At 45.2% G+C, this 26,415-nt stretch overlaps 1 protein-coding gene across 1 annotated transcript in view; it reads left to right on the plus strand.

The window, feature by feature from the left end:
* TDRD12 (tudor domain containing 12) overlaps nucleotides 1–26,415 on the plus strand; it is a 74,559-nt gene that overhangs the window by 31,514 nt on the left and 16,630 nt on the right. Inside the window, exons 13-23 of the mRNA XM_047792230.1 lie at nucleotides 2,369–2,554; nucleotides 4,665–4,821; nucleotides 5,337–5,464; nucleotides 7,069–7,260; nucleotides 7,706–7,834; nucleotides 9,181–9,298; nucleotides 10,146–10,285; nucleotides 10,420–10,640; nucleotides 15,387–15,486; nucleotides 24,037–24,224; nucleotides 24,956–25,166. Coding sequence (XP_047648186.1) covers nucleotides 2,369–2,554; nucleotides 4,665–4,821; nucleotides 5,337–5,464; nucleotides 7,069–7,260; nucleotides 7,706–7,834; nucleotides 9,181–9,298; nucleotides 10,146–10,285; nucleotides 10,420–10,640; nucleotides 15,387–15,486; nucleotides 24,037–24,224; nucleotides 24,956–25,166 — 1,770 coding nt within the window. The remainder of the gene's footprint in view (nucleotides 1–2,368; nucleotides 2,555–4,664; nucleotides 4,822–5,336; nucleotides 5,465–7,068; nucleotides 7,261–7,705; nucleotides 7,835–9,180; nucleotides 9,299–10,145; nucleotides 10,286–10,419; nucleotides 10,641–15,386; nucleotides 15,487–24,036; nucleotides 24,225–24,955; nucleotides 25,167–26,415) is intronic.

Here is a 26,415-nt window from a genome sequence, read left to right on the forward strand (position 1 = left end):
AATCAGAGCTGCACCTGCCGGCCTACACCACAGCCACAGCAACGTGGGATCCAAGCCATGTCTGCAACCCACACCACAGCTCTCGGCAACGCCGGATCCTTAACCCACTGAGTGAGGCCAGGGATCGAACCTGTGTCCTCATGCATGCTAGTCAGATTCGTTAACTGCTGAGCCATGACGGGAACTCCTAGATGGTCAGTCTAGATCATAGATGTTTATCTACTTCCCTCTTGATATTAAAAAAAAAAAAAGGTTTTAAAAAACTTCGCAAGGATGGATAGAATGGAGCAAAAGCCTTTAGTGGACAGGAAATGTGCACCGTCTTTAGAAGATGAAGAACAGCAGCAGAGGATAAGCGACCACCCTGAGGAAGGAGTGACATTGGAGGGACAGTGAACCCGTTTCCTCTGTTTCCTGAATGTCCACAGCCGGTTTCTCAGGAAGGAGACTGGAAGCTCTGTTTGGGGAACGTGTACGGCCCAGAGGATGACCTTTGGGTGATGCTGTTTTGAATCCTCCCAGTAAAAATGCCTGCTTGCTGCCACTGTCTGCAGTGATGTGACCCTCACATGGTGACAAGCTCTGCTTTGCCCACAGATCTCATCAGCTTTTAGTGTCCGCCTCAACGTGAGCAGACACCTCGGATCTTAGCCCATCTAAGAAAGCCTTCACCTCAGGGTGGAAAAAGCCAAAGCAAGCTCTGAGAAAAACAGTGTAGGGAGGGGAAGAAAACATTTGAAAATAGATGTCTTCAGGGCTGAGAGAGGATATTGCTTGGATTTAACAGTAATAGGATGCTATAAAAAGGGAAGAGTCAGAGATGGAAAGGGTTCTTAGAAATTCAAGATGCTGTAGAAATAAACGGGATATGAGATGTAAAATAGAAGTATCCGAAAGAAAACTAAAAAGACAAAAGAGATGGGAATGGGGGGAAAAAGAATTTGAGGGTCAGAGTTCCTGTTGTGGCGCAGCAGTAACGAACCCCACTAGGATCCATGAGGCTGCAGGTTTGATCCCTGACCTTGCGCAGTGGGTTAAGAATCCCGTTTTGCCATGAGCTGTGGTGTAGGTCGCAGACGTGGCTTGGATCTGGCATGCTGTGGCTGTGGTGTAGGCTGGCAGGTGTAGCTCTGATTTGACCCCTAGCCTGGGAACTTACATCTGCCACAGGTGTGGCCATAAAAAAAAAAGAAAAAAATTTAAGGGTCAATCTGAGGTCTCATATCTGAAGGGGATTTCTAAAATGATAGAAGAGGGCAGAAAATTCTGAAAACAGCACATGAACACTTTCTAGACTTAGTAGTTATGACTGTAAATTAAGAGAGTTTGCCAGTAGCAGACCCAGCACAACTGAGGAGCAGGCGTGTGGACACAGTGCTACAAAGCATCTAACTTGGAGGAATCCCGAGGTGCTGAGTGCTTCCAGGGAGAAGAAACTGGTCCCACGGCGAAGGCAGGAATCTGAACGACTTCAGGCTTCTCCATGGTTCCCAGAGGAGCACTGACTCCAAAACTCTGGGCGAAAGTTACTTCCAGCCCAGAGGTTTGTGCTCAGACCATTAGTGAAATGTCGGGATAGAACGAAAACACTTTCACACATGCAAAGTCTCAGACTTCCTTCCTCTGTACCCTTTATCAAGAAGCTACTGAAGCATGTTCTCTGCCAAACGAGAAAGTCAACTGAGAAAGGTTCAGACAAAGGGGTGGGGTTGCAGGGAGATCCCAGTCCTGGTGAGCTGGGGCTCAGGGCCAAGGACGAGCCAGTGCTGACGATTCAGCCTTCTGGAAGACGGCATCAGCGAGGCTGGAGAACTCGCCTCTGTGGACCCTCTGGGAGGTTTTGGTGACAGTTAACAGGAAAACAAGGAAACAAAGGCATGTGTTTTGTCTTGTTTTTTGGCTGTGCCACAGCAGGTGGACGTTCCAGGGCCAGGGATCGAACCTGCACCACAGCAGCGACCTGAGCCATTGCAGTAGTGATATTGCTGGATCTTGAACCCACTGTGCCACCAAGGGAACTCCCAGCATGGGCATGTTTTTAAGAAGCTTTACCAGTGGAACTCATGCACCAGCAGATTATCAGGAGGAAGAAGGGAAGCCCCATCCTTGCTCTGGAGCTTCTTTAAGCATCCAGTACTTCAGCAGACTGCCCACTGGGTTCTTTTAGTTTGGAGCCCAGAAAGGCAAGTCTTTGGGCACGAGTTTGGTGCCAGAAAAGCTTTCGGGGGGGGGGGGGACTTATCAAGTTAGGTCTTAGAAAATACCCGGTCGAGCCATGTATACTTGTTGGGGTAAAGGGAGCGGTGGGAAGGAGTTTATTCATTTTCTGTACTTGATTGTTGTTTTGCTTGTTGTTGATGTTTCGTAGGCTCTTCAGAAGAATAAGTTTTCGGGCCCCAGCCACACTGAATCTTACTCTTGGCCTCCCATAGCTCGTGGCTGCGACGTGGTGGTCATTTCTCATGGTGGAAATGATCCTTTGTTGTACCTTCCTCCACTGCTGACGATTTTGCAAACTGGGGGCTGCTACAAGTCCTTACCAAGTAGAAACGGAGTGAGTTGAAGCCAGTTTATTAAATGGATTCCATGTTTGTTTTCAACGTGACATCTGACCTTTGGTTAAGTTTAGATTACATTAAAACTGGCAGGACAGATGCTGTCCTCTTGGAGACAGTTCTCTCTCTAAACAGTCTCTGATTCTCTCACACTGATTCTTGGTGTGCGCCTCTTAGGTGCGGGCTGTCAGCTGAGTCAGGAGAGTCCTGGCTTTAAAAGATGAATATTCGGTTTATAGAATTAGCTCACTGATTCCCTTGTCTAATTGTCACGGCAACCCTTTGAGATGGTCGGCTGTGCATTGTTTTCACTCTTATGTTGATGAGAAAATTAAGCTCATGAAGTTACTGATAAGAGTTCTTAAAAGGGGAGTTCCCACTGTGGCTCAGCAGAAACGAATCTGACTAGTATCTGTGAGGACGCAGGTTCGATCCCTGGCCTTGCTCAGTGGGTTAAGGATCCAGTGTTGCTGAGAGCTATGGTGTAGGTTGCAGATGCGGCTTGGATCCTGAGTTGCTGTGGCTGTGGTGTAGGCTGGCAGTTGTAGCTCCAATTGGATCCCTAGCCTGGGAACTTCCATATGCCATATGTGTAATCTAGAAAGCCAAAAAAAAAAAAAAGTTCTTAAAAGCTGACAAGTGACAAGAAGTGAGATTTGAATATGGGTTTTCTGTCATCTTGTCTTCTATTCTTTATTTTCACACCACTCCACTCTGTCTTATAATCCTACTTTTATCTTCCCCAATTTCTTGGAATTCTTGTAGTCTCTGAGACGATGATAGGCGAGAAATTGGGTGTGAGGATCAAATGACGGTGGGGGAGTGACATGTGCTTTGCTGGGTTTTGGCTCGTAGGTGAACTGCTGTGTATGAGACCCGTCTTAGATTTTATCTCAGGCTTACTCAGATCTTACAGATGCTTCTATCCCTCATTATAAGGTGAAGAATAGCAGTGCAGAAGGACACTTAGAGGAGTTCCCTCTGTGGCCCAGCAGTTAACCAATATGACTAGGATGCATGAGGATGTGGGTTTGATCCCTAGCCTTGATCAGTGGGTTAAGGATCCGGCGTTGCTGTGAGCTGTGGTGTAGGTCGCAGATGTGGCTCAGATCTGGTGTTGCTATGGTTGTGGTGTAGGCTGGCAGCTGTAGCTCTGATTGGACCTCTACCCTGGGAGCTTTCATATGCCGCGGGTACAGCCCTAAAACCAAAAAAAAGACACTTAGGATCTCAGGGAAGATACCAGTTCATTTTTCTAATTAGGCCGTGTAGTTGGAGTTCCCCTTGGAAGTCTGCACTGGCTGTGTTATGAGGTATTGACTGATATTAAATGGATACACTCATATCACTCAGCTGTCTAGCAGCTGACCCTGTTGGTGAGGTGCTGCTGGTGTTGAGATGGAACCCTGGCTGGGCCAAACAGGGATGTCCAGGCCGTCCCCTTGTACCCATTATGCTTCCTCTGCGTCTCCATGATCAGCCGGCGTTGAGGCGTGAGCCCTGGAAGCTGGCGCTTGCCTGGATCACCTAAAAGAGAGAGGACATGCGTTCTCGGCTTCAGTTAATTGAGGGCATGTGTCCAGGAAGGTGATTGGTGGGCGGTGTACCTTTAGGAGATGCCCGTGCCGGAGTGGAGGACAGGGTTCAGAAGAGGGGAGAGGAAACATCATCTCCCAAGGAAGAGATTGAAGCTTTTTAAAAGCCCCTTCCACGATGCAGTTGGTTCAGCCTTGTGCTTAGCAGCAGGAGGTCTGGAGCCAGATGGCCGGGCTTGAAATCCTGTGTAGCCTTGGGCCTCTGACGTCCCCTCTCTTTGCTTTTGGTTCCTCCTCTGTGCAGTGAGGTCTCACCCCTTAAGGGGACTTGAAGGATAAATGATTTAATGCTTGGGCCTAGTTTGAGCCCCCGAAAAATCTGAGTCAGTGTGTGTGTCTAAGTCCATTCTAATGAAATTCCATTTTAACTCTTCTGGCCTGTGTAACAGTCATGATAGCAAACTTACACAGTAATTTCTCTGCACAAGGAGATAGAGATTCTGCGGGATTTGCATAAGCCACCTTTGATTCCTAACCTTTGTCCAGAACTGTGTGAATTTGTTTGTCTTTGCAGCCTCTGGCAGTCATCGTGTGCCCCAGGTGGAAGAAGGCCCAGTTTATTTTTGAATTATTGGGAGACTATAGCATGTGCTCCAAGCCTCTTCACCCCATGTTGTTAACAATCGGACTCCACAAAGACGAAGCCAAAAACATGAAGCTTCCCAGGGGGTGTAAGCATCCTTTCCAGGTTGTTTGGTTTTCCCTGGGGAACACAGTGGAACCCTGCTTTGGCAGGCCTGGGGGCCGCCGCTGACCCCACCGCGTGTGTTGAGGAGCTGGCGGTCGCTGGTCCAGACCTCACCTGTCAGTTACCGACCCATGTAGGTGGTGAAGGCGTGTGCTTGGCTTTCATCTGTTTTACTGAGAAACTGACATCTTTTCATTCATTTATCAACTATTTATTGAACACCTACTGCTTATTAGATGCTGACTAACCCCCCCCCACCTCCCCACCCCCACCCCCGCCTTTCAGGAGCACAAAACCTGGTGGGAACCCAGGTATTGAATCAGACAGTTCTGGAGCTGGCCCCCGCCGGCCTCTTGCCTCACCCACCTAAGTAAGAAGACCAGGCAGTTATTTCATTGGAAGGCATTTCTACAAAGTGTGAGGAATCCTAGCAAAGAAATTGTTAGAAACACCAGCGGAAAATCTAAAGCGTTAACTGTTCTTTCTTTTAAAACGTAGGTGATGTAATTGTTACCACAGCACATAGCCTCCTGAGACTTCTCCAGTATCAAAGCTTGTTATTTCTTCGACTCTGTCACCTAATTTTAGATGAGGTGGAAGTTTTATTCTCTGAAGCTAATGAACAAGTAAGTATGGCATCCATTTAGATATCATTATTACTCAAAAATATATATATAATTAAACTCTTCACTGCATTCAAAAATCAGGAAATGTGTCTAGTGCTTGTATATCTAAAAAAATTTTCCCTTTAATTGCTATACTTAACGAAAAGAGAACATTTATCTGAAGTTTCTTCCCAATGTTAAAGTTCTCATTGAAGAGCAAAAATTCTTTCCTAGGGAGATTTTCTAAAATAATTGAAGATGGAAGCAATGATTTTTATTTTAGAAAATTTGAGAAATAGAGAAGAACACTTAAAAGGCTCCAGCATCCAAAATCTTATGCCCAGAGGTGATCACTCTTACTCTTTCAGAGTATTTCCTTCCTTTTTGTGATTCCTGTATCTGTTGGGACATATGATTAATAATATCAGCACCTTAATTCATGTATTAGTCTGTAAGTTGCATTTTTCATTAAATAGCAGTGTGAGTATTGCAGCTAACTGTTCTCCAGTGTGTCGGTTACTAGCCATGATATTGAATCCTATGGGCATAACATCATTGATTTAAAAATTTTCTTATATTTGGATATTTAATGTCGTGTGTGTATGGGGGGGGGCGGTGGCTGAAGAACCGTACGTATTTTTTGGACACCTTTTTCTTAGGATAAATCCCCAGGAAGGAGATTAATGGATCAAAAGCTGTGAATTCTTATAAGGTGTTTGTCGAAAGCCGTGTAACATGATGACCACGAGCATTCCTGTGGGAGCAGTGATGGCTCCAGGGTCAGGTCCAGGCTTTGTTACTTCCTGACTGTATGGGCCTGTGCAGAGTTTTTGAATGCCTCTAGAGTCACTGTTCTCATTTGCAAAGCTAGCCTGTCCAGTGGCCTTTTCGCAAGTGTAGACCGATTTGCACTCCTTCAGGCAGTGTGCCTCCAGGCCACACTCCCCGCACGCCTGGCAGGAGGAGGCCCTCGTCCAGCTTTCTTTTCCAGGATACTTGTTACCTGTGGCACCTGATTTGCTTAACCTGTATTTCCTTGATTGTGTTGCTAAATTGAGCATTAATTCCTACTGGTCATTTTTACCCATTCATCTGTGAGCTGCTTCTTTGTTTCCTTTGCTGGTTTTCTTTGACCAGAATTATCCTTTTTTTTTTTTTTTTTTGTCTTTTTAGGGCCACACCTGTGGCATATGGAGGGTCCCAGGCTAGGGGTCAAATCGGAGTTACAGCTGCCGACCTACACCACAGCCACAGCAATGGAGGATCCGAGCCTCATCTGTGACCTACACCATACCACATGCAACACTGGATCCTTAACCCACTGAGCAAGGCCAGGGATCGAACCTGTAACCTCATGGTTCCTATCGGATTTGTTTCCGCTGCGCCACGATGGGAACTCCCTGCAGGGGTTTTTATAGAAGGCTGCTGGTCCTTTGTCACTGTGCTATCCGTATTTACCTAGATGTTTGTTTTAATTTAGTCTACCTTTAACATTTTTTCTTTACTTTTATGTCCTAAAGAACATCCCCGCTCTGAGAACAGAAAATATACGTCTTTTACCTTTTATGTTCCGTCAGGCTATTTCTTTTGAAATGAAAATGAAATTAATTATACTAATTTTTTAGATGTTTGCTATATTAGATAACTTTAAAAAAAATATCGAAGTTGAAGAAAGGGAATCTGCCCCACATCAGATCGTCGCAGTTGGAGTTCATTGGAACAGACACATAGAGCATTTAATCAAAGAGTTCATGAATGACCCCTACGTTGTGATCACAGCCATGGAAGAGGCTGCCCTGTACGGCAGTGTCCAGCAGGTGAGGCGTCGGGAGTGTGTATGGTGGGCCGATGAGCACAGGCAGGCCACCTTTGTTCACGGCTTAATATGAAAACATGATAGCATTCTGGAGTTCCTGCTGCAGTGCCCTGGGATCATCGGCATCTTGGGAGTGCTGGGACACAGGTTCGATCCCTGGCCCCGCGCAGTGGGTTAAGGTTCCCGCCTTGCCGCAGCTTAGGTCTCGACTGTGGCTTAGATCTGATCCCTGGCCAGGGAACTCCATATGCTGCAGGGCGGCCAAAAAAGAAAAAAAAAAAAAAAGGCTATAGTATTAATTTCATACACAAATCTGTATTTGTGTATTTAAATCTGTATCACCCTTCTGTACCTTTTCTGCTAAAATGTTGGCTTATCCACGAAAAGCAGACCTGGTGCACTTTGAACATTCTAACAATCACACTGTTTCTGCCTTTCGTTACCAGGTAGTACATCTTTGCCTGGAATGTGAAAAAACCTCCACTTTACTCCAAACCCTTGATTTCGTTCCACGTCAGACCCAAAAGACCTTAATCTTCACCTGTTCTGTCGCTGAAACAGAGATGGTGTGTAAGGTGAGCCCTTGCTGCTTGCTTAAGCCATGCTTGAATCTTGAGTCATCAGAGAATTACTGGGATGGTCAAATATTTGACAAGGAAATAAGATGTTACAAGTTCAACCCCAGTTAAAATGGGCTCTGCTGCAGAGTAGCGGTGGCAGTGTCAGAGGACAGCAGGAGGCCGGACACTGAGTGGAGGAGCCAGGCGGATGGGACCAACAGCCCCCCAGGGGAACGGTGCTTATATGGTGTTCTGGCAGAGCATTGAAAGCATCCAGTTCCTGAAGACCATCAGGAACACCTTCTGTGCCCTCTGTTTAGGAAAATAGAGGAGTTCCCCTTGTGGGTCGGGGGTTAACGAACCCCACTAATATCCATGAGGACACAGTTCGATCCCTGGCCTTGCTCAGTGGGGTAAGGATCCGGTGTTGCTGTGAGCTCTGGTGTAGGTTGCAGATGCGGCTTGGATCCTGCATTGCTGTGGCTGTGGTGTAAGCCAGCAGCTACAGCTCCAATTTGACTTCTAGCCTGTGAATCTCCATATGCCTCCAGTGCAGCCCTAAAAAAAAGAAAAAAAGATAACACCAGTTATCCTCATCAGTTAGCCAGAAAAGCCAAATAAACTGGCTAAAGATATATTTAATCTAATTGTGTATATATTAATGGTAAAATGTAGAAACAAGGCCAAATAAAAAATAAAAGAATCATTAGTGAATCCACCTTCCAGCAAAAATGAACCAGCAGGAGTAGTGAAAAAGCCCCCTTGATAATGGTACCATAAATGTGCTGTATAGTGTACATAGCTCTCTGTCAGTAGTATACACACGTGTATATGTATGTACGCATTATTTTCAAGGGAAGGAAAATAATTTTAGCAAAATAATGTTTCTTTCACTGGAGCAAGTTTTTGGATATAAACTATAAATTTTTTTTTTTTTTGTCTTTTTGCCATTTCTTGGGCTGCTCCCGCGGCATATGGAGGTTCCCAGGCTAGGGGTCTAATCGGAGCTGTAGCCACCAGCCTATGCCAGAGCCACAGCAACGCGGGATCCGAGCCGCATCTGCGACCTACACCATAGCTCACGGCAACGCCGGATCCTTAACCCACTGAGCAAGGCCGGGGATTGAACCCGCAACCTCATGATTCCTAGTCGGATTCGTTAACCACTGCGCCATGACAGGAACTCCTAAACTATCAAATTTTGAAAATACATTTATTTAAATTTATAACTATCTCAGAATTAGTGGGTCAGTGAAGCAGTACCCTCACAGACCGTTTTAAATGGTTTGCATTGATAATTATTGATGAAAACCTGTCTTTGAGCTGATGTTCCTGACCTGCCTCTGTGGTTTCATCTTTAGGTAGTAGAGAGCAGTTCCATATTTTGCTTGAAAATGCATAAAGAACTGGTTTTTAATTTGAAAAGTGTCTTAGAACAGTGGAAGAAGAAGTTAAGTTGTGGCTCTCACATTGTTTTAGGTAAGTTATTTTAATTTCTATTCATACTTAGAGAAGGCTGAGCTAGTGGGAATTTATGTCTTCAATTCATTAATTTACCTCTTCTCCAAAGGAGGTAAATGATTTCCCAGGCTTATTGGGAATGTATTACTGTTAATTTCAAAGTGAAAATTAACCTCAACTAAGCTTTGGCTGCTGAGGTGGATCCAAGTGTCTCTAGGACTCTCTGGTCAGTAGGCAGCAGCCCTTGGTCTAGACATGTGCCCTGGAGTTGCAGCTCAAGGATCACTGGCATATATATATAAACATAGATGTGTGTGTGTGTATGCCTATGATGAAACTTGTCGTAAGTGATTATCAACTTTAAATGTTGGAAATATAAAAGTCAAAATGTATAAAATAAGTGAAAACTATATGGGTTGCCTAGATTTGTAATAAAGGCATTTACTTTTTTTGGTCTTTTTAGGGCTGCACCTGTGGCATGTGGAGGTTCCCAGGGTACTAGGGGTCGAATAGGAGCTGCAGTTCCTGGCCCACACCACAGCCACAGAGGATCCGAGCCACGTCTGTGACCTACACCACAGCGTATGGCAAGACCGCATCCTTAACCCACTGAACAAGGCCAGGAATCAAATCCGAATCCTCATGGATACTAGTTGAGTTTGTTAACCGCTGAGCCACGACGGGAACTTCAGTAATAGAGGCATTTTTTGAGTTAAAAGGGAGACCATTTTCTCTGAAATTTGGGGGGAAGAAACAGGAAAGATGTTTCTTTGGGTCTAAAGAGTAAAATCCGATAAAATTGCTCTGCAAATTGTGTGCAGTACAAGTCCAGGCTCACCTGCCCCTGTTTGGATCCTTTCTCCAGCCTTAACAGACGACTGCACACCCCTCCTGGCCATCACTGACGCCACGTGTGTGATTCACTTCAGCTTTCCTGCCTCACCAAAAATTTTTGGTGGACGCCTGTATTGCATGTCTGATCATTTTCAGAGTTTAACTGAGCAGGTTTGATTAATTTTTATTATCTTTTTAATATTCCCCTGGCATTTTCCACATAATGACACATTCTGAGTCCATAGAGATTTGTCATTTTGACTCGTATGGATGATCCACTTCTTTTTCTCACCCCCAATTTTAAGGGTCGTCCTGCAGAACAGGGAGATAAAAAAACCAAATCTGTCTTGCTGCTGACGGAGAAAAATGCCTGCCATGCAGTTGGTGTCCTGCGCTATTTGGAGCGAGCAGATGCCAAGATTCCTTCAGAGCTGTATGAGTTTACTGCAGGGGTTCTGGAAGCCAAAGAAGATAAAAAAGCCAGAAGCCCTCTTTGTCCATATCTTAAGGCTTTGGGTTTTTGCAAGTAAGTCATCTTTTTTTTTTTTAAATTGAAATGTAACATACAGATGCACAGATAAGTTTGCAGTTTGAGGATTGTTATGTATATTATGTTATATATGCAACCCATGTAAACGCCCACCCAGCTCAGCGGGGGCTCCTTAGAATCTCATGCTCCTTGCCAGTTTGTTCTTCCTCAAAAGGTAGCTCCCGTCATATCTATCCACGTTGATTAATTTTGCTTGTTTTTGAACTGGATATAAATAGAATTGTAGTATATTCAACCTACTGTCTGTGGCATTCATCTATGTTGTTGTGTGTATTGGTATTTTATTTATTGTGTGGCCCAGAATCTGATTATATGAAGACCTCACAATGTATATATCCATTCTCCTCTTTTTAAAAATTTTATTGTAGTTGATTTACAATGTTCTGTCAACTTCTGTACAGGAAAGTGACCCAGTTATACATAAATATATTCTTTTTCTCATAGTATCTTCCATCATGTTCCATCACAAGTGATTGGATATAGTTCCCTGTGCTATACAGTAGGACCTCGTTGCTTATCCATTCTAAATGGAATCGTTTGCATCTACTAACCCCAAACTCCCCGTCCATCCCACTCCCTCCCCATCCCCCTTGGCAACCTCAAGTCTGTTCTCCATGTCTGTGTGTGTTTCTTTTCTGTAGATAAGTTCATCTGTGCCATATATTAGATTCCACATACAAGTGATATTATATGGTATTTGTCTTTCTCCCTCTGCCTTCACTTAATATGAGAGTCTTTAGTTCTCTCCATGTTGCTGCACATGGCATTATTTTGTTCTTTTTTATGGCTCAGTAGTACTCTATGATGTATATATACCACCTCTTCTTAATCCATTCATCTGTCAATGGACATTTAGATTGTTTCCATGTCTTGACTATTGTGAATGGTGCTGCAGTGGACATAGGGGTGCATGTATCTTTTTCAAGAAAAGTTTTGCCCGGATAATATGGGCCATATTGGTAGTTATATATTTAGTTTTCTGAGGAGCCTCCATACTGTTTTCCACAGTGGTTGTACCAATTTACATTCCCACCAACACTGTAGGAGGATTCCCTTTTCTCCACACCTTCTCTAGCATTTTTTTAAAATTCTCAATGAATTTTATTGCATTTATGGTTGTACAACAGTCATCACAACCCAATTTTATAGCATTTCCATCCCAGACCCCCAGCGCATCCCTCCAGCCCCCAACCTGTCTCATTTGGAAACCATAAGTTTTTCAAAGTCTTTGAGTCAGGATCTGTTCTGCAAAGAAGTTCATTGTATCCTTTTTTTAGATTCCACATGTAAGTGATTGCATATGATGTTGGTGTCTCACTGTCTGGCTAACTTCACTTAGCATGATAATTTCTAGGTCCATCCATGTTGCTGTAAATGCCATTCTTTCTTCTTTTTAATGGCTGAGTAATATTCCATTGTGTATATGTACCATAGCTGCTGCTTTTTATTTTTTGCCTTTTAAAGCCACACCCACGGCATATGGAGGTTCCTGGGCTTGGCCGACCTACACCACAGCAATGCCAGATCTGAACCGCATCTGTGATCTACACCACAGCTCATGGCAACACCAGATCCTTAACCCACTGAGCAAGGCCAGGGATCGAACCCACAACCTCATGGTTCCTAGTTGGATTCGTTTCCGCTGTGCCATGACGGGAACTCCGGTACCACATCTTCTTCATCCAGTCCTCTGTCGATGGACATTTAGGTTGTTTCCATGTCTTGGCTATCATGAATAGTGCTGCAGTGGACATTGGAGTGCATGTATCTTTTCGAGTCATGGTTTTCTCTGGGTAGATACCCAGGAGTAGCATTGCTGGATCAAATGGTAATTCTATTTTTAGTTTTCTGAGGAATCGCATAGTGTTTTCCACAGTGGAATTTGTGATGGCTGCAGTGGTTTGTCCTTGTAGTGCATGAAAGAGGCGACACCTTAGCCTGCGCAAGAGGCACCCTGCTACCTGTAGCCCGCACAAGAAACACCCTGGCACCCGTATCCTCCCCAAAAAGTGGACTGCCGCCCGAGGCCCCACATGTGCACAGAGAAAGATACTCCTGTGATGGTCCCACCCCTCCTCCTCTCGCCCTCTCGACAGTGGCGCCTTGCTTCTCTTGTGGGCCTAGGCCGCCTCCTGTGTTCCCTCGGCTGTGGTGCCCCACTCCCCAGCCCTTGGCACACTTCTCCCTAGCCCCTCAGGCTGTCTCCCCACAGCCAACTCTAGTCCTCTCCCTGGAACTGACCTCCGGAGCTTGAGTCTCAGTGTCCAGCCCCTACCTGGGCGTCTCAGGCTGTGGTGTCCCGGGAGGTGGTACCGATGGTCTGTGTGGCTCTCTCTCTGCTTTGCCCTCCTCAGTCCAGCTGCTGCACTCTTCCCTGAGGCTTTGAGGTGCCCGCTCCATCTCTGGCTGATCTCCCTTTCTTCTTTCACTCCTCTTAGGAGTGCTGGTCCTGTCCTGATTCCTTTGTTTTTGTTGTTGTTTTTTTCTTTTTTTTTTTTTTTGGTCTCTTTAGGGCCACACTCATGGCCTGTGGAGGTTCCCAGGCTAGAGGTTGAATTGGAGCTGCAGCTGCTGGCTTAGGAAACAGCCATAGCAATGCCAGATCTGAGCCAAGTCTGTGACCTGCACCACAGCTCACCTTAACCCACTGGGCGAGGCGAGGGATGGAACCTGCATCCTCATGGATACTAGTTGGGTTTGTTAACCACTGAGCCATGATGGGAACTCCGGTTGCTGTTTTCTTGTGTGTCCTTATATATATTTTTTACAAAAAATAATTTGCCCATCTCTAGGTCATGAAGACATTCTTTTATATTTTCTTCTGGAAACTTAAACATTTACCTTTTGCATTTAGGCATAAAATCTATATTCAGGTAATTTTTGTGTATAGTGTTTGACTTTTTTCTGTATGGATAATCTTGCTCCAGCATTCTTTTTTTTTTTTTTTTTTCACCCGCACTGGTGGCATGTGGAAGTTCTCAGGCCAGGGGTTGAACCCATGCCGCAGCAGTAACAATGCCAGATCCTTAACCTGCTGAGCCGCCTGGGAACTTCTCCAGAATTCTTTTTTTTTTTTTTTCCATTTCCCTTTTTTATTACTTAATGAATTTTATTACATTTGTAGGTATACAACAATCATCACAAACACATTTTAAGGCATTTCCGTCCCAAACCCTCAGGGCAGCCCCCCACCCCTAACCTGTCTCCTTTGGAAACCATAAGTTTTTCAAAGTCTGTGAGTCAGTATCTGTTCTGCAAAGAAGTTCATTGTGTCCTTTTTTCAGGTTCTATGTGTAAGTGATAGCATTTGATGTTGGTGTCTCATTGACTGACTTCACCAGAATTCTTTATTTGAAATATCATTGTTGGAGTTCCTGTTGTGGCTTGGCAGTTAACACCCAGTGGGTTAAGGATCTGGCGTTTCCATGAGCTGTGGTGTAGGTCGCAGATGCAGCTCAGATTCGCTGTGGCTGTGGCTGTGGCATAGGCTGGCGGCTACAGCTCCGATTGGACCCTAGCCTGGGAAACTCCATATGCATGGGTGCAGCCCTAAAAAAACAAAAACCAAAAAACCAAAACATCATTGTGTCCTCACTGAGTTGGTGCTTTTGACATAAACCAGGTGATAGTATGTGTGGCCCATCTGTAGACTCTGTTCCGTTGGTGTGTTTGCGCTTACACTGGTGCTGCGCTCTAAGTGCCGCAGCTCATGATAGAGTGGGTCTTGGAATTAGAGTGGGCCTTAGTGTGTGTAAGTCCTCCAGCTTTGCTCTTCTTCAAGATTGTTTTGGCTATTTTAAGTCTAGTGCATCTCCGTATTCATTTTAGAATAGGCGTGTCAGTTTTTTCTAAAACATTGCTGGAATTTTGGTAACAACTGCATTGATTCTAAGAACCAGTTTGGAGAGCATGGCTCTCAGGGATCCAGACACGATCACAATGCTTACCTGGTCAGTGGAGCACTGGGACTGGGGAGTAGGTGCCTGATCGGTATCTATTGGATTGAATTTAATTTTGAAATTAACTGTTGATGTTAACTTTTTTGAATTACTGTACATTATACAGATTATTAGCAGTTTCCACTATGCCTTTAAATAAAATATTGACTTTCAAAACTGAACCTTTAACTATTTCTCAGTTTGCATGAGGGAATGGCTTGTGGTTTAGAGGTTAATTGGCATCTATTGTGGGTTACAGTGGTTCGTTTCTGATTCAGAGTTTTTGTTTCAGAGTAAGGTTTGTTCACTTATGAATTGCATTTAAGAATGTCTAGAGGGAGTTCCCATTGTGGCTCAGTGGTAACGAACACGACTAATATCCATGAAGATGTGGGTTCAAATCCCTGGCCTTGCTCAGTGGGTTAAGGATCTGGAGTTGCTGTGAGCTCTGGTGTAGGCCAACAGCTACAGCTCTGATTTGACCCCTGTGTAGCCTGGGAACTTCTATATGTCTCAGGCGGGGCCCTAAAAGAGAAAAAAAAAAATGGCTAGAGAAATAATGCAATAACTTCTTTATTCAATGTTGATTAAATTTTAGGATCCCTTTCCACTTATTTACACATTGTTAGTGTCAGCTAAGGGATAGCTTACTTCAAAGTATTTGGAATAAGAGTTCTCTGATTTTGATTATAGATTAATTTTGATTATTATTAATTTTAATAATTCATATTAAAAATTTTTACTGTTTTTCTTTCTGGTTTTAAAATCCTGTTACTTCTTTCAGAGAGAAAAGGACCTGTCCTGATCGACACCATGTCAATCCAGAAGTAGACATGCCAAGGAAATTATCCAACCAAACACTGCCAGTGTTTGGATACGTAAAAGTGAGTTCTGTTGAAGATCCCTTTGTCTAATGATTAATGGACATTTTCCATGAACATATTTCATTTTAAGTGGTGGAATTTAATAGACTGTAATTAGGACAGTGTTAATGCGCCATTATCCTGACAGCAGGCAGGGGTTCTGATATGGAGCCATATCTCAAAGCCCCAGTTCAGAAAACCAAGATTAAATTGGGAAAATAGATAAACCACTTAAACAATGTAGGCATTTTTTTAGATATATGTTCAGAAAGAAAGTCGTTTCCCTTTGGGGACTCTTAAAAATAATGTGATGATTATATAGATCTTTTCAGGACATCCATGTTTATTCCTTCAGGGAAAATTCTGAGTCTCAAATGGCATTGCTGAGTTGACCCTGTCATCTTTCCTGAGAATCTTTCTTATTACTTGTTTCCTTTCATTTTGGGCCAGAATGTTCTGCTTTCACTGTCCCTTTCCCTTAAGGCGTTATGTCCATGCTTGTGCTCCTTCTTGTCTGGCTCTGCTCTACTCATATCCTGGGGCTGTTGTGCAGATACTACAAACCGGGTGACCTAAACACAATGCAGATTTATTCTCTCACCGTCCTGGAAGCCGGAGTCTGAAATCAGGGTGTCAGCAAGGCTGTGCTCCATTCAAAGACTCTGGAGGACAGCCCTTTCTGTGCCTCTTGTGCCTTCTGTCCGCTCCAGCCCTCCAGTCTGCTTTCATCTGCACACCACTCTCCCCTCTTCTCTCTGCCCCCCCCCCACCTTTATTTTCTGCTTTTTAGGGCTACACCTGTGGCTAATGGAAGTTCCCAGGCTAGGGGTCAAATCAGAGCTGTAGCTGCTGGCCTGCACCACAGCCGCAGTAACACCGGGATCCGAGCTGCATCTGTGACCTATACCACAGTTTGCAGCAATGCTGGATCTTTAATCCACTGAGCAAGACCCAGTATTGAACCCACATCCTCATGGATACTAGTTGGGTTCTAAACTCACTGAGCCACAATGGGAACTCCCTCTCTGTGCCTTTCTTTCTTTCTTTCTTTTTTTTTTTTTTTTTGCTTTTTAGAGCCACTCCTGTGGCACGTGGAGGTTCCCAGGCTAGGGGTCCAGTCAGAGCTACAGCTGCTGACCTGGGCCACAACCACCGCCACAGCCACATCAGATCCGAACTGCATCTTTGACCTACACCACAGCTCACGGCAACACTGGATCCTTAACCCACTGAGTGAGGCCAGGGATCGAACCCACAGCCTCATGATTCCTAGTTGGATTCATTTCTGCTGTGCCACCACGGGAACTCCCTCTGTGCCTCTTATGAAGGACATGTTGGTGGATGGAGGGCCACCAAGATAACCCAGAGTGACCTCCTCACTCACCCAGAGATGCTTCATTATATGTGCAAAGACCTCTTTCCAAAATAAGGTCACAGCCACAGGTCCCAGGAGTTAGTGCAGAGACAGTTTTCTTTGGTGGGGAGTGGGGGGAGGTGGATCACCATTCAACCCAATACAGTTTTCACTGCTGAATGATTTTTTTCTTTAATTTCTAATTCTTTCCTGAGTTCTGTTACCTCATTTCTCCATTTTAAAATTCTGGTTTATATTGTTCTTTTATACATTCTATTATTTTCCTAGTTAACAAGCTAAAAGGCAAAGGAGTTTTGAATTTGGAGGTGACAGTCTTTCTTTTGCCTTTTCTAGGGCTGCTCCCTCGGCATATGGAGATTCCCAGGCTAGGGGTCTAATCGGAGCTGTAGCCACCGGCCTACGCCAGAGCCACAGTAATGCAGGATCCGAGCTGCATCTGCGACCTACACCACAGCTCATGGCAATGCTGGATCCTCCACCCACTGAGCAAGGCCAGGGATCAAACCCACAACCTCATGGTTCCTAGTTGGAATCGTTAACCACTGTGCCACGACGGGAACTCTGGAGGTGACAGTCTTGATCTGTGGCTACATCTTTCGAATGGCTTTTCGTTGTGTGTAGAGATGATTATTCTCCTTTTCTTCTTTTTTGTCATTGTAACTTAGTCTGGGATTTGACCTTCGTACTTTGCTGTTGCTTATTTTTAGATAAAATTCCTTTTAGTGAAATTTAAGAAGGAGGTGTGGGTCAGGATAACTTTTCCAGTTTCACAGACTTTCTTTCGTTTCCGTGTCTTGTTTAAAAAAAAAAAATTGAAAGTGGAAGCACAGTTTGAGTTTTTTTTTTTTTTTTTTTGAGACTCCCTGGCTCTGTGCCCCTCCTCCACGTATCTGGTGTATCTGGCCTTTCTTCTTCTGCTTCTTCTTCCTCTTTCCCTTCTTCACCACCGCTACCGCCTCCTCCTCCTCCTTGTCCACCTCCTCTGACACCACACCTGCAGCATAAAGAGGTCCCCAGGTTAGGGGTCAAATTGGAATTACAGATGCCAGCCTACACCACAGCCACAGCAATGCGGGATCTGAGCCATGTCTGTGACCTACAACACAACTCACGGCAATGCTGGATCCTTAACCCACTGAGTGAGGCCAGGGATGGAACCCGCATCTTCATGGATGCTAGACAGTTTGGTTTCTGCCGAGCCACAACGGGAACTCCCTGGCCTTTCTTTTCCTTCATCTCTCTTGCCCCTGGGTGGACAGGTTGAGATATTACATGCAAAACAAAGAAGTTTTGTCTGGGGGTACTGAGAAAGTTTTGTGAATAGAGAGCAGTGATGCTTTTACAACATTGCAAGGGTAAGTCATGCCACTGAACTGTACACCAAAAACATAGTTAAAAGGGAAAATGTTATGTATATTTTATCACAAATTTTTAAAATTACTAATGTAATATACCCAAAAACATGGAATATTACACTTTAAAGAGTGATCAGTAAAGGAGTTCCCATCATGGCGCAGCAGAAACGAATCCATTTAGGAACCATGAGGTTGTGGGTTCAATCCCTGGCCTTGCTCAGTGGGTTAAGGATCTGCATTGCCATGAGCTGTGGTGTACATCGCAGATGTGGCTTGGATCTGGCGTTGCTGTGGCTGTGGCGTCAGCTGGCGGCTATAGCTCCAGTTAGACTCCTAGCCTGGGAACCTCTGTATGCCGATGGTGTGGCGCTGAAAGGACAGAAAAAAAGAGTGATCAGTATGGTGTGCAAATTATGGGTCAGTGAGGTTTTTTTAATGGGTCCCTCAAATCTTTCTTTTTTCTTTTTTTTTTTTTGTCTTTTTGCTATTTCTTAGGGCCACTCCCGCGGCATATGGAGGTTCCCAGGCTGGGGGTCAAATCGGAGCTGTAGCCACTGGCCTACGCCAGAGCCACAGCAATGCGGGATCCGAGCCTCATCTGCAACCTACACCACAGCTAATGGCAACACCTGATCGTCAACCCACTGAGCAAGGGCAGGGACCGAACCCGCAACCTCATGGTTCCTAGTCGGATTCGTTAACCACTGCGCCATGACAGGAACTCCAAATCTTTTTTTTTTAATTTGAGCTAGGTTTTATTTATTTATGTTTTTCAAAGTATAGTTGATTAACAATGTTTCTGCAATTCCTGTTGTACAGCAGAGTGACCCAATCACACACAGTTCTCTGCACTGTGCAGCAGGACACCATCAATGGCCCATCCATTCCAAATGTTACATTTAGCATCCACCAGCCCCAAACTCCCTGTCCATCCCACTCCCTCCCCTCGCCCCTCTGGCAACCAGCCGCATTTCTGCTTTCCTTGGCCGTGATCTGTTTCTGTTTTGTAGATAGGATCATTTGTGCCCTATTTTAGATTCCATAAAGAACTAGTATCATATGGGACTTGTCTTCTCTTGCTGACTTACTCAGATGTGTGTTTTGTAAAATGTTTCTCCCAGTCATTGGCTTATCTTTTCATCCCCTTTATACAGTGATTGCTTGTTATCCATGGATTCAGCTAACCTCAAATCTAGCATATTTGGCAAGAAAGACTTGAATTTGCAGTGGGCCAGCAACTATTTACATAGCATTTACATTGTATTAAGTATTATGAATAATCTGGAGATGATTTAAAGTATATGGGAGGCTGGGATGTCCCTAGGTTATCTGCAGATAGTGACATTGTATACAAGGGACTTGAGCATCCCTGAATGTTGGTATTCACGGGGGTTGGGGGGGTGGGGGGGTGTCCTTGAACCAATCCTCCGTGAATACTAAGAGATGCTTATAATGTCATTTGGAGAGCAGAAGTTTTTAATTTCAATAACGTCCAATTTTTCGTCTCATAAGTTGTGCTTTTTCTGGTATATCCATAGAGTCATTGCCAAACCCAGGGTCACCTGGATTTTCTCCCATGTTATCATCCTCATCTGCTTTTATTTTGGGGTCCATGGGGGATAGTTTGTTGCAATTATGGCCCTGGTTTTGGCTTTGATATCTCATTATTCTGTCTGTCGTATGTGGGCGGATTCAGAGTCACAAAGAGGACACCTCAGTGCTGCCACCTTCCCAGAAACCCTCTAACCAAGCCCCCTTTATTTTTATTTTCTATTGAAGTATAATTGATTTACAATGTTGTGTTAGTTTCTGGTTTACAGCAAAGTGACTCAAGTATGCACGTTCATACACGTATTCTTTTTCCTCTTCTTTCCTATTATGGTTTATTACAGGATATCGGATATGATTCCTTGTGCAATACACTAGGACCTTGGTGTTTATCATTTGCAACTATTTCTCCCAGTCCATGGGTTGTTTTTCATTTTGTTTATGGTTTCTTTTGCTGTGCAAAAGCTTCTGAGCAAACTTAGGTCCCATTTGTTTATTTTTGCTTTTACTTCTCTTGTCTTGGGAGACCTAAGAAAATATTGTATGATTTATTTCAGAGAATGTTTTGCCTTTGTTCTCGTCTAGGAATTTTATGGTTTTGTTCTTACAGTTAGGTCTTTTAAGCCTTTTTTTTTTTTTTTTAAATGACTGCACCCACAGCATATGGAAGGAAGTGCCTGGGTCAGGGGTTGAATCTGAGCTGCAGTTGTGACCTACGCCCCAGCTGTGGCAGTGCTGGATCTTTTGACCCACTGCACCAGGCCAGGGATTGAACCTGAGCTTGTGTGGCAACCCAAGCCACTGTAGTCAGATTCTTAACCCACTGTGCCACAGTGGGAACTCCCCTAAGCTATTATGAGTTTAATTTTTTTTCAAATGATTTTTATTTTTTCCATTATAGCTGGTTTATAGTGTACTGTCAATTTTCTACTATATAGCAAAGTGACCCAGTCATACAGATATATATATATACATTATATTTCTCACTTTGTCATGCTGCATCATAAGTGACTAGATACAGTTCCCAGTGCTACACAGCAGGATCTTATTCCTTATCTATTTCAAAGGCAATAGTTTGCTTCTATCAACCCCAGATTCCCAGTCCATCCCACTCCCTCCTCCCCTTTGGCAACCACAAGTCTGTTCTATTTTGAGTTTATTTTTGTGTGTGGTGTGAGGGTGTGTTCTAGCTTCACTGATTTACATGCAGCTCTCCAGCTTTCCCAGTACTGCTTGCTGAAGAGATTATCTTTTCTCCTTTGTTGAAGATTAATTGACTGTAGATGTGTGGGTTTATTTCTGGACTCTGTTCTATTCCATTGATCCATACATCTGTTTTTGTGCCAATACCACACTGTTGTGATTGCTGTAGCTTTGTAATATTGTCTGAAGTTTGGGAAGGTTGTGCCCCCTGCTCTGTTCTTTTCCCTCAGGATTGCTTGGGCAATTCTGGTTCCATATAAATTTCAGGATTATTTGCTCTAGCTTGGTGAAAAGTGTTATGGGTAATTTGATAGGGATTGCATTAAATGTGTAGATTGCTTTGGGAAGTGTGGTGGTTTTAACAATATTAATTCTTCCAGTCCAAGAGCATGTGATATCTTTCTGTTTCTCTGAACCATCTTCAGTTTCCTTTGCTAATGTTTTATGGTTCTCAGTCCTTCACCTCCTTGATGAGGTTTATTCCTAAGTATTTTGTTTTTTAAATGTCATTTTAAAAGGGATTGTTTGTTTACCTTCCCTCTTGGCTATTTCATTGTTAGTGTAAAGAAATGCTACTGACTTCTATATGTTAATCTTTATGCCGCTACTTTGCTGAATTTGTTTATTGGTTCTAGTAGTTTTTGCGTGGAGTCTTTAGGGTTTTCTGTATATAGTATCATGTCACCTGTGTATAATGACAGTTTTATCTCTTTTCTTCCAATTTTATTTCTTTTGTTTGTCTGATTGCTGTCGCTAGGACTTCCAAAACTATGTTGGATAAAGGTGGTGAGAGTGGGGCAGGTCCCTTTGTGGCTCAGTGGTAACGAGCTGTGAGCTGTGGTATAGGTTGCAGATGAGGGTGGTGTATGGCTGGCAGGCACCCTCCCATGTGCCCAGGCCCAAGGGGTTCCCTGCCAGGTGGGGCATTTGGACAAGTTAGCCACTCAGTCTGGAGGCCTTGTGCGCTCCCCCTCCAGTCAGGGGTGTCCAGGCTTCCCTCTGCCACGGCCGTTCTGCCTGCTCCATATCTCTGAGGATGTGCTGATGCTGTGCAGAGCTCGGGCCTGGATTGTGTTCGCCTGTGTGTGCTCAGCCCCTTAGGCTTAACGTGGAGCCTTGTGACTTAGGAAAGACACTTTTCCCTTTGTTCCTGTCACCCGAAACAGTCGCCATTAGCATCTTACTGTGTCTTCCCTGTCGTTTTCCTTTGTGTATCTTTCAAAGAAGATGCACCTGTTGTTGGGGTCTAAGTCATGTCCTGCCCAGTCTCTCATGCATTGTGTTAGTTTCTCTGACCCTCTGCATCTCGTGTCCTGACTGCTGTCACCCAGTGGGTGACATCTGGATGCCAGGTTGCTGGGGCCCCTAAACCATAGGGGAGGCCTGCTTCCTGGGCGAGGCCCACTCCCCGCCTGAGTGTTTACCGTGGCAGGTTCTCCACGGTGCTGGGAATGGCTGGCGTGAGAGCTGTGACAGGCTGTTAGCTCTCCTCTTTGGGCGCGTGTCCCAGGGGGATGGTTAACCGGAAGATGGAGAGGCTGAAATGCAGTGATGTTAGGGTGTGTGCTGGGGGGGCAGGGGGCCCTTTGGAAGGGACAGGCAGGAAGGGGCTCTCTGAGGAGAGGTCAGCTGCCCCGAGGGCCAGTGGTAAGAAGGATCCAGCCATGAGAATATCTGGGGAAGAATATTCCGGGCAGTGGAACCAACAAGTGCCAAGTCCTGACTTAGGGATTGTGTGGTATGTTATGGGGACTGTTTGTAGTGTAGGGCAAGGCTTATTGGCAGGTGTAGGGGGGCTGGCAGTGATGCTGAGGAGGCCACAGAGGAGCGTCACAGGCTGTCGGCCCTGTGAGAGCTAACACCTCTTTTGGTCACAAGGGGTGGCCTTAACCTCCATCTGCCTGGCCTCCCAATTGGTACGGCCAGGGATTGAACCCGTGTCCTCATGCATACTAGTTGGGTTCATAACCTGCCGAGCCCCAACAGGAACGCCTCTAGTTTAGTTTATTTTAAAATTCCTGTTTATGAGCCGTCACACCAAGGAACTGCTTCTCACTCCTTGTGTCTGTTCTGTTGCCAGGGCTCCCTGCCCTAATGCACGGTGTTTGCCCCCATCTGGAATGCCTTCTGCACACCCTTGCACACCTGTGCACACTGACACCCCCCGCATATACCAGTAACCTGCCTGCACTCATCGGCAAGGAGTTGTCTTCTTAACTACATACCTGCTGTGGCATGTCTGTCCTCCCGTGATTGCTGAGGGTCCCTCATGCTTCCTGCCTGTGTCCCTTTTGTCTCACACACAGCAAGCTCTTGGTAAAATACTTCTTGTTATGTGAGCAAAGATCAGAAAGAGCTCAAGAGACAAAGGAGGCTAGCTGTTTGTTTGTTTGTTTGTTTTTGGCTGTGCCTGTGGCATGCAGAAGTTCCTGGGCCAGGAATCAAACCTGTGCCACAACAGTGACAACACCAGATCCTTAACCCACTGCACCACAGGGGAACTCCCAAGGAAGCTATTTTTTAAAGGACTTTTATCAAGTACAGTTAAAAGGCAAACAAGGGAACACATCAATAATAAAGAAGTTTTAAAATAATATTTACCCAAAACATCTTCCTTTAGATTTAAAGCGAAATTAATTATTTGTGAGTATGCTAAGGTTTTTTATTTTTTGTTTGTTGGTCTGTTTCCTAGTTTATTTTGTTTTATTTTAATTTTATTTTACTTTTTAGGGCTGCTCCTGTGGCACATGGAAGTTCCTGGACTAGGAGTTGAGTTGGGGTTGCAGCCGCCGGCCTACACCACAGCCACAGCAATGTGGGATCTGAGCCGCATCTGCGACCTATACCACAGCTCACTGCAATGCTGGATCCTTAATCCACTGAGCGAGGCCAGGGATTGAACCCGTGTCCTCATGCATACTAGTTGGGTTCATAACCTGCCGAGCCCCAACAGGAACGCCTCTAGTTTAGTTTATTTTAAAATTCCTGTTTATGAGCTTCAGGCTCTTGGGTCAGGTGCTAACTTCTGCAGATAACCCTTTGCTTTAGATTGAGTCTGTTTTCTGGATGTGTTTACTGTTTATGTTGCAGGTCATACCCTTTTACATTTTAAATGCCACCAATTACCTTGGTCGTATAGTTGATAAACATGTGGATCTTTATGCAACTCTTAGTGCGGAAATTAAAGAGTATTTTGAGGATCCCAGTAATACAACAGCTGTTGAAAATGTGGAGAAATTTGGATTATATGGATTAGCAGAAAAAACAGTCTTTCACAGGTAAAATGTCACGTGTTTCATCTCTCAAGGCTGTGTGACATAAGGTCACTTTAAGTGGTATCAAATCCCTATTCTCTTCTCTATCTGGCCAGCGTCCTGGAGGGTGGTGGGAGGATCGTGTCCCCTCATGCCCAGCCCAGCTGTACCCAAGGCTCATCTGCCCTGGGGCTGCTGAGCACAAAGCCTGTGGCCAGTCATTGAACTGTTACTATGTGCGTGCACACACGTACATCTTTAACTCACTTCATTCTTACAAAATTCCCACAAAATAAGCAGAGTTCCCATTTTACAGACAAGCAAACTGAGCTTCAGCCAGGTCACATAAGTCATCTAAGACCAGCTCAATAAATGGCACAGTCAGTGTTCCCACCTGCCTCACGTGCCCATTTGCACCAACGTCCCTCAAATGCCACACCTTTCCCCGTATGATCCTAAGTCCAGGTCGAGAAACTTTGAGTATTGAATTGGCTGTGTGTATTTTTATTGTGTTGTCAGATAAGGAATTTTTTTCTATTCAGAGTACTCCGTAATTTTTATACTTAGGTATACCCAAAATAAATCAGTCATGGCTGAGTGCTCTTGACGCCTCTAGTTATTTTATGTCTGGTATGAAGTAAAGTCCCCATGCAGGTTAGGGGACTCTTGTGTGTTTTGCTTTTAATGCGTGAGCTGAGGCAGGGGTTATGTCCCATTTGAGTCTCTGTGTTGGATCTGCCACTGTTGTTCTGCAGGGTTCAGGTGTTGGAGATGAGCCAAAAACAAGACCCCTGGGCCCTGAATACTGTCCTGGTGAAGTTTATAGATGAAGGCAGGACTGGACTCGCCGCAAGAGACCAACTGCTGCATCTCCCGGAGCGCTTCCACACTCTGCCCCCGCAAGCCGTGGAGTTCATCGTCTGCAGAGTGAAACCCGCTGACGATGAAATCGAATGGAATCCGAAAGTGAGTTGTTGTGGCTTTTTATATTTATCTGGTTGACTTTTGGAACATATGAAACCTAGAATATACACAGAATGGAGCTGTGTTTGCATTTGGAGTGTTGGTTTTGCGTAAAATGCTTCGCGTTGCTGGGCAGTTAAAGCACAGCTGCACTTCCAGCGCCGGGTGCCCGACGCCGCGCCGCACCTCGGCGTGATCGGCCCTGTTATCGTTAGTGCGAGCAGACGCAGGCGATGTGCTCAAAATAAATGGGCTGTCACTTAAGGAGCATAAACAGCGTGAACACCTACAGAAGGGGACGAACGGGGAACGTAGGTGAGGGACACTCTCCGGAGAGCCCAGGTGATCCCACTGGGGTCGGGAAGATGGGCAAGGAAGGAGAGAGCCCCGAGAAGCTTCCTGAGGGGCCTTCAGGATGGGTCACTAGGATGTCTCCAAGGGGACCAGAGAAGGCACCAAAGGGGAAGAAACCCACCTGTGCCAGGACACGGAGCACAGGAGAGCAGCCCCATGTGGCCTCGCAGAGCTGTCACGGGCAGAAGGGGCGCGGGGGGGCCCAGTCCTCGCAGGAGGCAGAGGCCGGATAGACAGTCCTGCTCATCACCAGAGAGGCGAGTCCTGCTCCTAGTGGTGCTCCTGGTTCTTCCAAGGAAGGTTAAATTTCATCTAATCTGATTAATAGGATGTGAAAGAAGCCATTGCAGTTGGCAAAGTAAAGAGTTCGGGTTATAAACTGAGGCGTTGGGAGAGGACAGGTACAGAGGCGAGTCCCCGACACGGGTCCATGCTGTGGACGCCTGACACACACCTAGCAGCCTGACGTGAAAGGGTGGATAAACATTGAGTTTTGGACTTCCCGTCGTGGCTCAGCAGAAACTAATCTGACTAGTGTCCATGAGGATGCAGGTTTGATCTCTGGCCTCACTCAGTGGGTTAAGGGTCCGGTGTTGCTGTGGCTGTGGTGTAGGCTGGCAACTATAGCTCTGATTTGACCTCTAGCCTGGGAACCTCCATATGCCGTGGGAGCGGCCCTTAAAAAAAAAAGACCAAAAAAAATTGAGTTTCTTTGGAACTAAGTGAGCTGCAGAGAGAGGGTCCCACTGTTAGTGTCCCTGGTGCTGAATGGCTCCGAGATGTGGCCACCACCCCTGGAGCAGCAGGAGCACCCTGTGCTTGGGACTTGCCTTTGCCCCCTCTTCCTCTTCTCTGCTGTCAGCTGCCCTTGCTGGTGAAGGGGTGTGATGGTCTCTGT

This window comes from Phacochoerus africanus, chromosome 8, assembly GCF_016906955.1.
Source record: "Phacochoerus africanus isolate WHEZ1 chromosome 8, ROS_Pafr_v1, whole genome shotgun sequence".
Classification (NCBI taxonomy): domain Eukaryota; kingdom Metazoa; phylum Chordata; class Mammalia; order Artiodactyla; family Suidae; genus Phacochoerus; species Phacochoerus africanus.